At 41.9% G+C, this 13,493-nt stretch overlaps 1 protein-coding gene across 7 annotated transcripts in view; it reads left to right on the top strand.

Moving 5' to 3' along the window:
- The first annotated feature begins 6,486 nt into the window (after positions 1-6,486).
- KIF13A (kinesin family member 13A) overlaps positions 6,487-13,493 on the top strand; it is a 90,104-nt gene continuing 83,097 nt past the window's right edge. For all 7 annotated transcript variants that reach the window (XR_013545217.1, XR_013545216.1, XR_013545215.1 and 4 more), the window contains exons 1-2: positions 6,487-6,682; positions 7,912-8,005. Coding sequence is in view for 4 of the 7 variants with exons in the window: in XM_020798584.3 (XP_020654243.3) it covers positions 6,628-6,682; positions 7,912-8,005 (149 nt within the window). In the remaining 3 variants the exon portion in view is untranslated. The remainder of the gene's footprint in view (positions 6,683-7,911; positions 8,006-13,493) is intronic.

The following is a 13,493-nucleotide window of genomic DNA, read 5'->3' as shown; positions in this document are numbered from 1 at the left end:
AAAAAAAAAAATCTGAAAGCAAAAGTGCCCGACCTCTTGAGTCAGGTCATTCAGCTGAAATTGGGAGCAGGGAATCGCTATATTCTCCAGCATAGGACTACCCTACATTCTCCTGAAGAGCTATATCTCTATGTGCCGCTCGAACTATCTTCTCAGGAAAAGAGGGCTGTTTTTCCTTTTGCAATTGGAAGGGGCAGGGGAGAATTGCAGGATCAGAGAGAGAGAGAGAGATGGACTGAGGGTAAGGAGGGAGGAAGCGAGGGAGGGATAGAGGGAGCTGTGGTTTGTCAAGCAGCGGTTTTTCACTCATCACAGACAAGTGGACGAGTGGATTTTTCAAGCCCTGCAAATGCACAAATATTTTCTCCTTCTTAATAACCCTTTCTCTATTAGCTTTCAAACCCAAGTTTATTCTGATTCAGTTATGAGGTTTACTATTGTGAGAAACGTCCCTCCACATATAATTTGCTGAATTAGGAAGCAATGATTAAATGTGAATGACCATGCCCTGTGAATGGATCCATCTGATTTATGCTGCTTTCAGGTACAAATCTGCAAATCTGATGCATAACCAAGAGTAGGGACAGAAAATCTGTCAATTCACTTTCTCACTTTATTTTGTTAATCTCAGATACATTTGTCCCTGAATATGGAGAAAATTCAGATTTTTTGCGTGTGCCAATTCTAAGTTATTTGGCAAACAAAATTTCTTCCCATCTGTAGTGACCAAATTCAACATGTGAAAGTTTTTCAAGCATGGAGATGATAATGTGATGCTTTCCTGCAGACTACAAGAAGACAGAAGGACCACATGAGAAGCTCAGAGAGATGGGGAGGGAATTGACTCTGACATGGTTGAATACAGATTGATTCTTTACATAGTTTCATCCTATCTTAACCTGGGCGATATCAACCCCCAGGGGGTGATTTTGTTTTTCAGGGGGGTGATGGAACAAAAAGGGGTGACGCGGGGGTGAAGGAATAGAGGGGGGGACATATGGGGGCAATGGAGTGAGCCAAACCTGTGAAGGCAGCTGCAGCCATGGTGCTGGCAGCGGATCCAGCAGGTGGATGGAGAGCAGCTGGTGCTGGCAGCGGATCTGGTGCCGCTGCCGCTGCTATCTATGTTGGGGGAGGTGGGCGATGATAACTTCCTCAATGGCTCAAGGGGGCAATTTTTTTAAAAAGGTCAAGAACCACTGTTATAAAGGACCCTTAGGAAGAGGATGAATTAAGTTCAGAGCAGGAGGATATATCTCTGTAGTAAACTGCTGGCTCTCCTTTGAGTCTTTGTGATGTAATGAGACACAGATTAAAAACTCTTTAAAGAGTTTGCAGGATGTATGTTAGAACCCAAAGACATGTTACAAGCCAGCACTCACCAACTTGGTGTTCTCTACATTTTTAGGGCTTCTTTAGTTCCTGATCATTAGCTATGCTAGCTGGGGTTTATGGAAGCTTCAATCCCATGGCAGTAAATCTTAAAATGAAAAGGAGTCCAAGAAGAGTGGGGAGTTTCTAAAAATGGAAATAGATTATTTTTGAGATACGATAACTAAACCAGATTTATGAAGAAGTAGTAACAGTAAATATTTATGTTTTTATTATGAACATGTCTATATTTATTGATCTAGATAAGGACAAAGACCTACCTAACTCAATATTCAGTTCCCACAGCAGACTACCTGATGCTCATGGGAAGCCTATGAGCAGGATATGAGTTCAGTCACACTGTACAATTAAAGGTTCACTGAATGATGCATACACCTTCATCCCCCATGAATTTTCTAATCACCTTTTAAAGTTACAAAATTAGTGGTCATTGCTATATCTTGCAGTAGTCAATTCTGCAGTTTGATTAGGTGCTGTGTGAAGTACTTCATTTTGTCCTGAACCCTCCACCACTGATCTTAATTGCATGAAGCATTATGACAAAAGGGGGAAAATCTTCATGTACACATTTACCAGACCGCGCTTAAATTCATACACCTTTATCACATCCTCCTCTTCTCACTCTTTTTCAAAACTAGAAAGTCCCACATATTCCCTTTTCCACCCAGAGGAGCTATTCCAACCACTTGATTATGTTAGTGTTCACCTTGCTTTCCAGTTCTGCATTACCCTCCGTGAGCTGCAGTGATTAGAACTGTACATAGAATTCCACCTCTGTCTCTCCCCTCAGTTTGCATGAAGACATTATGATAGTTTTATTTTTGGTTCCTTTCCTAAAGAGTCCAACATGGAATTGGATGAATAGATTTATTAGATACAGAGACAGATATACAAACAGAGCCTAAAATTTTGAAATAGTTTAACAGAATTTGGGAAGTTGTCATTATTGTGATAGTTATTACAGTATGTAGAAAACCATAAAAATAAGAAAGGGGCTGTTGCCCTTTATAGAAAGGTGGAATAATTGATATCTACAGTTCAGAATGACTTCAAGACAATCTACATGCTTGCTGCTTAATGAACTAAGTTGTAACATTTGTTTCTATATGTACTTGTTTCTAAAATCATAACTTAAAAAGACATTGGTCATGAATATATAAATAATACTCTTAATAATGATGTTTATAAGCTGGCCTCCTGCTTTGTTTTGTGAGTAGCCCTTGTCTCAATTCAGAATTCATCTTCACAATAGAACTGCAGGGATCTGTTTCAGCCATACTTGCATACCAGACATTCTTTATCGTAATGATGAAGAGAGTGAAAGCTTTTGAGGGAGGGGCGAATAATGGAAGTCTTGTCCTTTCCACAGCTCACACTCATTTATGTTGTACATGTCACGAACTGACTGTGGCTGTTAATTGCTTTTTAGGGATAAGCAATTCATTTCTTAGTTCTGGAACAGTTTGTAGGGAAAAGAACTCCAGTAAGTAGGGCAGAGGAGCCTCACATGCTAGGAGACTGGAGTATCTGATTTAATGTTAAAACTTAATATCATTTCTTGCATTAGCAGAAAAAAATATACAGAATGTCAGTATCCTTGTGTTTCTCTCTCTCTCTCTCTCTCATACACATACACACACACACACACACACACACACACACACACACAAAGAGGGTGGGAGGGAGGGAGAGGGAGCACAAGCATGGTTTATTGTTCCTATTTGCCTATCATGAAACACAGCACCTCAGTGGCTTTTATAAAATTTATAAAAGCCTGGATTAAAGAAATCTCCCATTCTCTTTTCTGTTGCCTGAGACAGTCATGTGTATGTTTCTTTCAAAAATCTGTTTACATTTGTTGGATTAGAAAAATAAGGATAGTTCTTTGTTACTGTCTTAGCAGGGACCTCAGAAAGTCTTACATATTTTAATGACTTGGCAAGTAGCATTCATCCAAAAAAAACCAGTACCACAGATCTCCTCCAAATATTCTTCTCATGGAGATTAGTTTTAATTACAGATTAGAATGTGAGTTTGGCTTTTTTATTTTTTAACTTTAAAGTCTCTCTGATGGGGACTTGCATACCATTTGTGATCATCTGCATCAATTCTTCCAAAATAGTTAGGCACAACACAGCTTTTCTTGCTCTGCACTTATGAACCCTGTCTTAACTGTATGTACTGAATTGACAAGAGATGCTTAAAAGTCATAGTTGGTACTTGAAATGCCATTTATACACAGATACCCAACTATGGATGTAACTCTGGACGTGGAATGGTCTCTCAAAGCATCTGCTCACAGTAGGCTGATCGGTATTTTTATTACCTGAGAGTCTGATCATTACTACTGTCCTTCCAATGAATTCCAGATAGGGCTGACCACAAATCAGTGTTCTGCGCATGCACACACTTAAGCATTTGACTAGCACACAGAGGTGAGGTGTTGAAAATTATAGTAAGAGAAATTAACAGGGAAAGGGGAAAACTCCACTCCCTTCTCCTGGCATTCTCTATGCTGCTTTAAACTATGATCCCAAAGGGAAGAAATGGCTTAAAGGAGGGAAGTATAGCGAGGGAAAGCAGGCGAAGGGATGAATTTTGCTCTCCTCTGTAACATTCCTTTTCATATTTGAAAAAAAACAAATTCTACCTCCCTGCTTTATAGCCAAATAGGAAGTGCAGATGTACCTTGGTCCTTAAATAGACTAAGGTACTGATTTGTTTCAAATGTGTTGGAGGAGAGCTTTGCAGGTAACCTGGACTGCTAGAAAAACAAACAAGTGGGTCCTGGATCAAATCAAGTCTGAGCTACCTTTGGAGGCAAATTTTTTGAAATTTAGACTGTCCTCCTTTGGATACATCATGAGAAGGCAGGATTCTCTGGGGGAAAAAAAAACAATAATGCTGGGAAAGGTGGAAGGCAGCAGGAAAACAGGAAGACCAAATATGAGATGGACTGACTCCCTAAAGGAAGCCACAGGCTTAAGTCTACAAGAGCTCAGCAGGGCATTTGAGGACAGGGCATTTTGGAGCTTGCTCATTCATAGTACAGTATTGCTATAAGGCAGAAGTAATTTGGCAGCACATAACAACTACTACGACCACTACTCCTACTGTGATGCAGTGTGAAAAACTGATTTCAACAATCATGAACAAACCAACAAATACAAATTGTCTTTCGCCTGTTCAGCACCTACAATTTTAGCAGTTTCAGCAAGCTAAAATATAGGCTCACATTGTATTAGACAAAACACAAATGGGAAAGTAAGAAAGCAAATTCAGCTATCAATACAAAATCTCACTAATGTTCATCAATATGGACAGAGATGCTTTGCTGCCTCTAAGCAGACCTGTAAGCAATCTGGCAGCCCTATATCCCATGGCCTAGAGCAGAGACCAGAGGGTGATCCCTTCAGTTCCCCAGCTGCATGACAAGATCTTAGGCCATGGATTACTCCTCAACCTCCTACAAGCAATACTAAGATAATAGTTGATTTACTGCTGTAGGGATTATGGAGATAAATGTGTGCCAACCACTTTGAATAATCTGGGAAACCAGACTGCAGCAGGTGGGTTGGAAACCACAACTGGGTCACTCTTTCTCACACGCAAATCCTACAGAGGTTTGTGTCAGTGACAACTCTTGTCATTTAAACCTCTTTCTTACGTTCAAGCAAGGGCAACTCCAGGAGAACTGGGAAGCTGTTATTAGGAGATCCAATAGCTGTTCCATCCATAGGCTTTATTACCTTTTGACGAGAGAAAAGTATTTTGTGGGATGCCCGTTACTTCCATTTGTAAAAAAGAAAAAAAAAACGGAGAAGAGAGAAGGAAATCAGAGCGAAAGGCAAAAAAAAAAAAAAAAAAAAAAAAAAAGACAGTTGACAGAATTTAAGGTGGTTCTGTGTGGCAGATTGGGACTAAAGGCAATTCCGTAGCCTCAACAAGTGGGATTATCGCCCTATCTCGCTTTCTGGATGTTTTATGTATGATTACTACACTGTGGTGACTCGTGGCTCCAATAATAATATAATTTATTGTCATTGTAAGTATATACACAGTATACCATACAACGAAATTCACAATGAAACCCTGACCCTGTGTTAACACACAGTGGGAAACTGGTTACGGTTAATTTCTAGCTCCATGATTCAGGACTCCAGGATCTTCTTCAAAACAGGGACGTCTCCTGTTTATTCCAAGTTTCCTCCCCGCCACCGCCAAGGTCACGCCGCGGCATATTCCTCCAGAAGCAACCTCTGTGTGGTTTATAACCTTAGCCTTGCCGCCTAGCGCGCTGTGAGCTTTTTAATCACTTCCCACTCCTTTCTTCGACTTGACACCATCACCCACCCCTCTCCGAGGAGGGGCGACAAGCAGGAGGGCCCCCCGTGGGGCGAGGGGAGCAGAAAGGCGAACTTCCACTTGGCCGGCAGGCCATCTCTCAACAGTTCCCCCCCCCCCCAACAGCTCCATGTGCGCTTGCGCGGATTCCATCTACCGCTCGCTCGCTCTCCAGGAGGCTGGAGCGAGTCCGCGCATGACCGTTAGGTGCGCCTTCCGACTCCGTCTGTGAACGTCCCCCCCCTCCGCCTTCCTCTGTGCCGAAGGCGATCGACTATCTCCGTCGTTCTCCGACTTATCCACCTCCCTCTCCGGGAGCCTGGATTCTCGGCAGCAGGAGGGGAGAGGGAGGGAGGGAGGCGAAAGCGGGAGAGTCCGCCGCGGGGGCTGGAAGATGGCGGTTGAGATGGGGAGGAGGAAGAGGAGGCGGCAGCAGCAGCAGCAGCAGCAGCAGCAGGAGGCGCGGGGCTGGGCAAGAAGAGGGCAGCGAGGCTTGTCGCGCCGGCGAGGCTGAGGCGAGGGAGCGCTGCCGCCCACCCGCTCTCCTCCGGCGATCTTCCCCGTCTTGTGCTGGGGCTCCCTTCGCGCTTTCTGGGGCTCCCTTTCGCCCGCCTGGTGGTGCCCCAGCCCTCCCCCCGAGAGATGGACTCCGGCGCGGCGCTTTCCCTGTCGGCGCTGCTGTGGGAGGCTTCTCGCCCTCGGCCTCCGCTGCTGCGGTGAAGCGCTCCGGGGCGGGGGGGCTTTCTCCCGCCGGTCCCCTGAGGGAGAGGGGCGAGTCGTGGCTTGTGCGCGAAGGCAGCCGAGGCTCCAAGAGCCCCGTTCCTTTGGGGGCCGGCTGGCTTGCGGGTGGAAGGGAGGAGGAGAAGGAGCCTCCCGCTGCCGCCGGCGAAGATGTCGGATACCAAGGTGAAAGTGGCCGTCCGAGTCCGGCCCTTGAACAGGAGAGGTAATGGCCGAAAGCGGGGGGGGGGGAAGAATCAGGGGAACTATCCCCCCCTTCCTGGCTGACCCCCGACCTCACCCCCTCCTCCTCTGGGGCGAGGAAGACCGCCTTTCCTCCTCGGACTGATTGCCTTGCAGAGCGGCCGGGATGGGCTGGGGAAGGACGGGAGGCATGGCAGCGCGAGTTTGGGAAAACTTTTATTTTTCCCGGGGAGGGAGAGAAAGACGAAGGCTCCGTGGGGCTGGGGGGTTGGTGGTGGTGGAAAGAGGGAGAATAGTCTCTTGGCTTTTCACAGATTTTGGCGAGTTTGGGCGCAAGGCTGTGGCGACCCAACGGGGGCCCGCTCGCTCTCTTGCTGGTTCGGGCAGCGATTCAGATGTTTTTCGCTGGAGCGCCGAGTCGCTTTTTTCCCCCCGAAGATGGTAGAGAGGGGTGGAGGCACCCCGGACAGGACAAACCCCGCCGCTTGATGCAAAACCGGGCCGGGGGGGGATCGTTTTCTCGCTTGTTGGGTGGGGACCCTTGCTTGGCTCTTCTTCGGGCCCCTTCTCCTCAGATAACCTCCCACCTTGGGAGGAGGAATTCCCGAATTCCCCTCTTCCGTCTTCGGAGAAGTTGGTGGTAGAATCTCCTAGTCCTCAAGACTGTACTTTGAAATGTGTGTGCATGTGTTTGAGTTTAATGACCTTTTTGTCATTTTTCAAAAGGTGCCTATAGCCCAGCTTGGGTGGATTCTTTAATTTCCCCCTTCATCTCTGTACTTAAAATCAGGGTGATTAAATAAAACGGAAGACTTTCTTCTCCCCACCCTTTTCTGCACAGCGATGTTTCAATCCTACATTAGTGATGGGTGAACATGGCATGGGCATGGCATACAACAGCAGTAATCTTATGTATGTGGCATGAGGCAGCTGGCAACCCCACCAGAAACACTGGATTTGAACTGGGAACTCATATAGGTGTAATTCTCTATTTAGAAAAAAAATGCCTGTATACTGTACATTTCTGGGGAATCTCGGTCAATCTGCTAATCTCCAATTTACTCTGAGATTTTGTGTGTGTGTGTTTTCTAAGAACAACGCCCATATCATTTCCTATACCCGTAGCAACAAGTGGGAGTTGTTTGCTAGATACTAGAAGAAAGAAACAGGAAAAACCCTGCTGGCCTGGGATGAAGTGTATATCATTCTGTAAGGGAATGTCCTGAACTCCTCTGTTGTGTTGTGTTCCAGAACTGGATTTGAATACCAAGTGCATTGTGGAGATGGAAGGGAATCAGACTGTGTTGTATCCTCCACCTTCAAACAACAAACAGGGAGAAAGCAGGTAAAAAGGAACACCTCCAAATCTTCTGAAGTAAGATGTGCAGTTTTGTGTGTGCTTTTGTTGGGAGAGCATCAGTTGTTTCTGCAACTTGCCTCTACTCAAGAAAAACGGGTTCTGATGCATGATTCTCTTGTGATTCACAGTGATGTAACCAGGGAACAACATTAATTGACCTTTAGCACCAAGTGCTGATATGCATAAGCAGAAAATTACATGTGTTACTTTGTAACTGAACTACACTTTTGTGGAATTCATATAGTATCCATGGTTAATTGGAGATTAAATAATATTTTGTATTCTCAGATGGCAGTGTAAATTGTTGGAATTGTGGGTTTTTTTAACATTCTGTTATACATCCTTATGAGCAGATTCATCTTGTTTTATTTTAACATGGAAAGAGGACTGAAACAATTCATATACAGTATCTGGCATTTATTTGTGAAGCTCTGAAAGAACAGTTGGAAATTATCCAAAATACCAATGCACCAGACTGTAAAAATAGATCAGATTTTTCCTTCATGAAGGGTCAGAAGGGGAGATTGTGCAGAGAAGATGTGGAAGGAAACTCATTTTTTTATATCTGTTGGGCATTCGGTGCATTTTTTAAAGTTGAGTGTATCTTTGCTATGTTTAGGTCCTCATAAGAGCATACTGTTTTGCATAGAATCATTTGAGAGGTACATTTTTTTCAAAATAGATTTTTTAAAGGAATAGAAGTAATTACTGGAGGAGGACATGAGAGTTTTAAAATTTCTAGCTAAGTATTTAACGCTCCGGCCTGTACTGTGCTGTCTGGATTTTGATTTTGTTGATATTTGTATCTAAACTTTTTCATCAGGTTATGAAAGGAGGTCCAGATTATAAATGAGAGATGAAGTCTCAGGATGTAGAAATTAGAATCAAGTTCTTTATTCTGAAGTCTTTAAATGGGTAGTTAAAAAGCTCTGGATCAACATGTTTTGGCAAAGCCTTCTTCAGAAGCTAAGCATAATACGAAACCACATGTTATTGAATCATTCACATTTTCTTTTGAAAAGAAAGCTCAGTATGTGTTTTATATTCTGTCTGATATGTTTTATAATGCCTAATGTGCTCAGTATAAATATATGTATTTATGTAAAGTTGAGAGTCTCGAGCCAGTTTTTCAAAAGAAAATGTGAATGATTCGATATCTAACATGTGGTTTTGTATTATGCTTAGCTCCTGAAGAAGGCTTCACTGAAACATGTTGAGCCAGAGCTTTTTAACTACCCATTTAAGGACTTCAGAATAAAGAACTTGATTCTAATTTCTACATCCTGAGACTTCATCTCTCATTTATAATCTGGACTTCCGTGGATGTACCAGTCAGTTCCTTTTGTTTTGTTTTATGAAAGGAGGTACCGGTTTAAAACAGGTTCAGTTGTATGAAACATTGCATTTAATTTCCTTTTATGCTTCAGACAGTTAAGTGAAAGCCCAATCTTCTATGCCATTGTAACAGTACAAAGTGGTCAGACTGGGTTACCATGGCTGATACCCTATTGCAATACATGACATTATTCTTGGATTGAAGAGTGACAGTGAGAGCCAATAGGGTGTTGTAGAAAGAGTGTTGAATCAGGGCACAGCAGACATAAATTCAAATCCCCACACAGCCATGGGAAGTCACTGAGGTGTGACAGTGGTAAAACCTGAAATATCTCACGTACTTGAAAACCCAAGTTGCCGTAAATAGGAAACAACTTCATAATGCATAACTAAAAGAGTGGCCATCATTGTAAGATACAATAACCAAAATCCTGTTCACGTAAAATTATATAACAAGCTGATGATGACACCAGCTGATGCTAATACAATTGATTAAAATTAAGTAAATCCTTCCTGTGCCACCATTCTAGATTCCAAGGCTCCCTAGGGCTCTCTTTTTCCCGTAGCCTTGGGACAGGTGAGGGAGAGAGGCTTTAAAAGTGAAAAATCGCCACTGGATCACTAGTCCCAATCTTGCAGGTGGTTTTTCAGTGGTCATTTTTTACTTTTGAAGCCTCTCCCCACCTGTCCCAAGGCTCTGAAAGTCTTCTCCAGGGAAAAAGGGAGACCTAGGGGACTTCAGTGCGGGAAGCTTTTAATTAGTTTTAGTTAACTGTATTAAGTGATAGCTGATGACATCATCAGCTTCCACCATGTACCTTTAGCTGAACAGGATTTTGGTCGGTATAAATTCATTGGGTGTGTGGAAATAGTAAAACAATTCCTTAAGTATCTCACTTACCTTGAAATCCCTATTAGGGTCACTATAAGTCAGTTCGAACTGGACAGCACATAACAGCAACAGTAAGATACAATGTACTGGTGTCATCTAGATATGTTGTACACCACAAAAACAGGACTTAACAGGAACAGATTGGAAGCAGGAGGAGAGATGATTCACTTACATAGAACACACAATGTATTTTGTTTACTACAGAGATATTTAAGCTTTTTCATATCTGCGTGCTTTGCACTTGTCTGAGCAGGTGCATTTGTTTAGATCCATGGCTCACTCCAACCCAAAAGGAAAAAGTCAATTTGGAATCAATGTTTTTTTAAAAAATTATACAATAATTTTCTGTCACCAGAGATTGCTCATAAAGGGGATTAAAGTCAGTGCTAAAGTCAATATAAGTATCAATAAGCAGTGAAGTCCAATTAAATATATAAAGATTTTGGAGGAGAGCACCAATTAAATCCAATTTCAAACAGAGGATAAGTAAATATTTCTCCAGCTGTCCTCAACTATGTTTTCGGCCATGGCTATAAACACGTATAAAAGAAAAATATAGTAGGTCAAATCAGGATTGTATTAGTTGCATAACAAACCTTATAAGGTGGTGCATGAAGAATTGTTTCCAGTCTGTGACCCCTTAAAATGTGCCTGCTCCCCCCAGGGGGGGCATATGGCCCCTGTTGAGGATGGCTGCATTACCCTTTTCCAGCTTTATGATTGGAAAGACCCTGTCTTTTATATCAATTTAGCCTCAGGTGGAAGTGAAATGTAGGCTAAAGGTTCCAGATGATCTTGAGTAAGTGGCCATAATTATATACTTCTTCTCATTCCCAGCCTTGCAAAAGTTTTTCTGTGTCTTCAGAACTCTTGGAGGTCTTTGGGTTTTTTTTTTTTTTTTTGGTATGTGATACCAAGTGACTTCTGGTTTAATAGCAGCCTTCTTCAGCATAAGCCCATTGAGATACCTTAGAGGTCTACAGCTGTTATAGGCACTAGCTAACATGGTCAGACATTCTGAGAGTAGTAGCTCTCCACATCTGATAGGTATCAAATTTAGGATATTGTAACTATTGTGACTTAAGTATATGTATCTGAAGTAATTGTTTATTCATCCTGTGCTTAGTTCTGCTGCGATTTCCCTGTGATTTCTCAATTTTTCTCTAGCTTCTTATGTTAGATCATAGTACTTTGGCTTGGGGAAAGATCTAGACATTCTTTGAAAAGCATCATATATAACTGAAGGGTGTTTGTGCAATATGTAATCTGTACAAAATGACAAGTATCCTGGACTTAGACTGTTTATGATTTTGACTGTGTTCATTGAGACTTTGAATTGGGCCCAGATATGTTTTGGGGACCAAAGAATACTGGGTAGTATTGGAGTAATTGCAATATTGGAGTATGCCAGGCTAGTTTCTGATACTACTCTGGCACCTGCACTTCTGAAAGCAGCTGCATTTTTTATATTAATTCAGTCTGGATGTAACCAAAGCATGTGGCCAGATCTGCTTATTCAAGTAACAATTGGACCTGGCACACACACACCCAAATGAGTGAAAGCACCCTTATTTTTTTTAAAGAACATTAAATCCATGGTAGGCAGATAGTAGACACAATAGATGAGATTTATAGTGGTTGACGTGGTTTGTCCTTATACCATTGCTTCAAACTTAGCAGAAATTAGGAGGGAAAAGTTCCAGCTCTGGAGAGCTGTTTTTTGTTGCAACATCTCCCAGACTCAAAGTTATCTAAATGGGGTGTCAAGTGAAGTGAGGCAGCTACCAACTGTCTGTTTATCCAAAGGAATTATCAGCCAGAAGGAAGCTGCTCTACAGGCACTCCTAATATTACCTGCCTGAGGTAGCAGATAGAATAACGCCTGACAGAAGCTTTTGCTTTTGTTTATAGAACACTGTGAAGAATAATCTGATTTTGACCTCTCTTAAATTGCCTTTCCTGCTAAAAATGTTCCTGGGTGAAGTGATTTGGTTTGACTATATTTGAGTCTGGGAGACTCAAATATACTTCTACTTTATATATATATATATAATAGTCTGCATTCCATAAGTACTTTTTGTAATGTGTCTGTAGATGCTGTTGATTAAACTTTTGGATGTCAGGTGGGGGGAAAAGACAAAAACATTGCAGCATCTTAAGGACTGTTATATATTAATGTGAATTTTGTGGATCAAGTCTTAGTTGTTGTTTTTTGTTGTTGTTGTTTTTTTTTTTTTTTAATATGCTTGCTCAGACAAACATGGCTACTTCTTTGAAAACAACTCCTGGAGTTTCGCTTCTTAGCAGAAAGGAACTAGACTCAGTCATTCAAATGTAGAAATATCACAGTAGATTTCTGTGGGAAAGTTTTCAGTGCTCCTTTTGAGTGGAAATCTTGGCTTTACAAGGCTTTTCAAAAGTTAGACAAACTCTTGTTATGAAGGCTATCAGCATTTGAATTACTGAGAATGTTTTCAAAGGAATTCTATGTAGCTGAAGATGTTTGTTATTTATACTTGATTGGGATTCCCATGTAACCTACTGGATAGAATAACAGACTGGGACTCTGGAAAATAGGGTTTTAATCCCTGGGGAGTGAAACTGACTTTCACTTAACTTGAAAGCCCCATTAGGGTCACTATAATTTGGTTCTGAATTGATGGCACAGAACCAACATACACACTTGGTTGTAGATAAAATTGATCTAGTGAGAGACAACCTACGTTTTGCAAAACTTAGAAAAATTCTTGAAGTAAAAAATGGCAGATCTCACTATCTTTGCTGATCAGAACATATACATTTCAACCCACAAAGTATACCATATGTTGTCGTTTTTGAGAGATTAGCAAGACTTTAAATATAATTAGCTTACGTGGGTACAGAAGGGATCATTATGCTTATACCTGACTGTTATCCTTGCAGCTCAAAGAGGTCATTAGAGGTGTGTAGAGCACTGTTAAATTTAGCATTCTGTTCGATGAGTTAGGCACTGTAAATGGTATTTTTTGTACTGCCAAGAGAACTATGGGCTAGGTCCAGTGTTAGACCTTCCTAGAGTAGACACATTGAAATGGATGGAGTAGTCACATCCAACATTTATCATTGATTTCATTGAGTCTAGGCTAAGTAGGTTTAATGTTCATTTACATCTTGTACTGTTGGGTGGTTGATATAAAGGCAGGTATAACTTCTGTTGTTGTTTAGTCATTAAGTCATGTCTGACTCTTCGTGATCCCATGAACCAGA

The sequence above is a fragment of the Pogona vitticeps genome, chromosome 4, assembly GCF_051106095.1.
Source record: "Pogona vitticeps strain Pit_001003342236 chromosome 4, PviZW2.1, whole genome shotgun sequence".
NCBI classification, from domain to species: domain Eukaryota; kingdom Metazoa; phylum Chordata; class Lepidosauria; order Squamata; family Agamidae; genus Pogona; species Pogona vitticeps.
The sequence above is the reverse complement of the archived record's forward strand: the minus strand, read 5'-3'. Positions and strand labels throughout refer to the sequence as shown.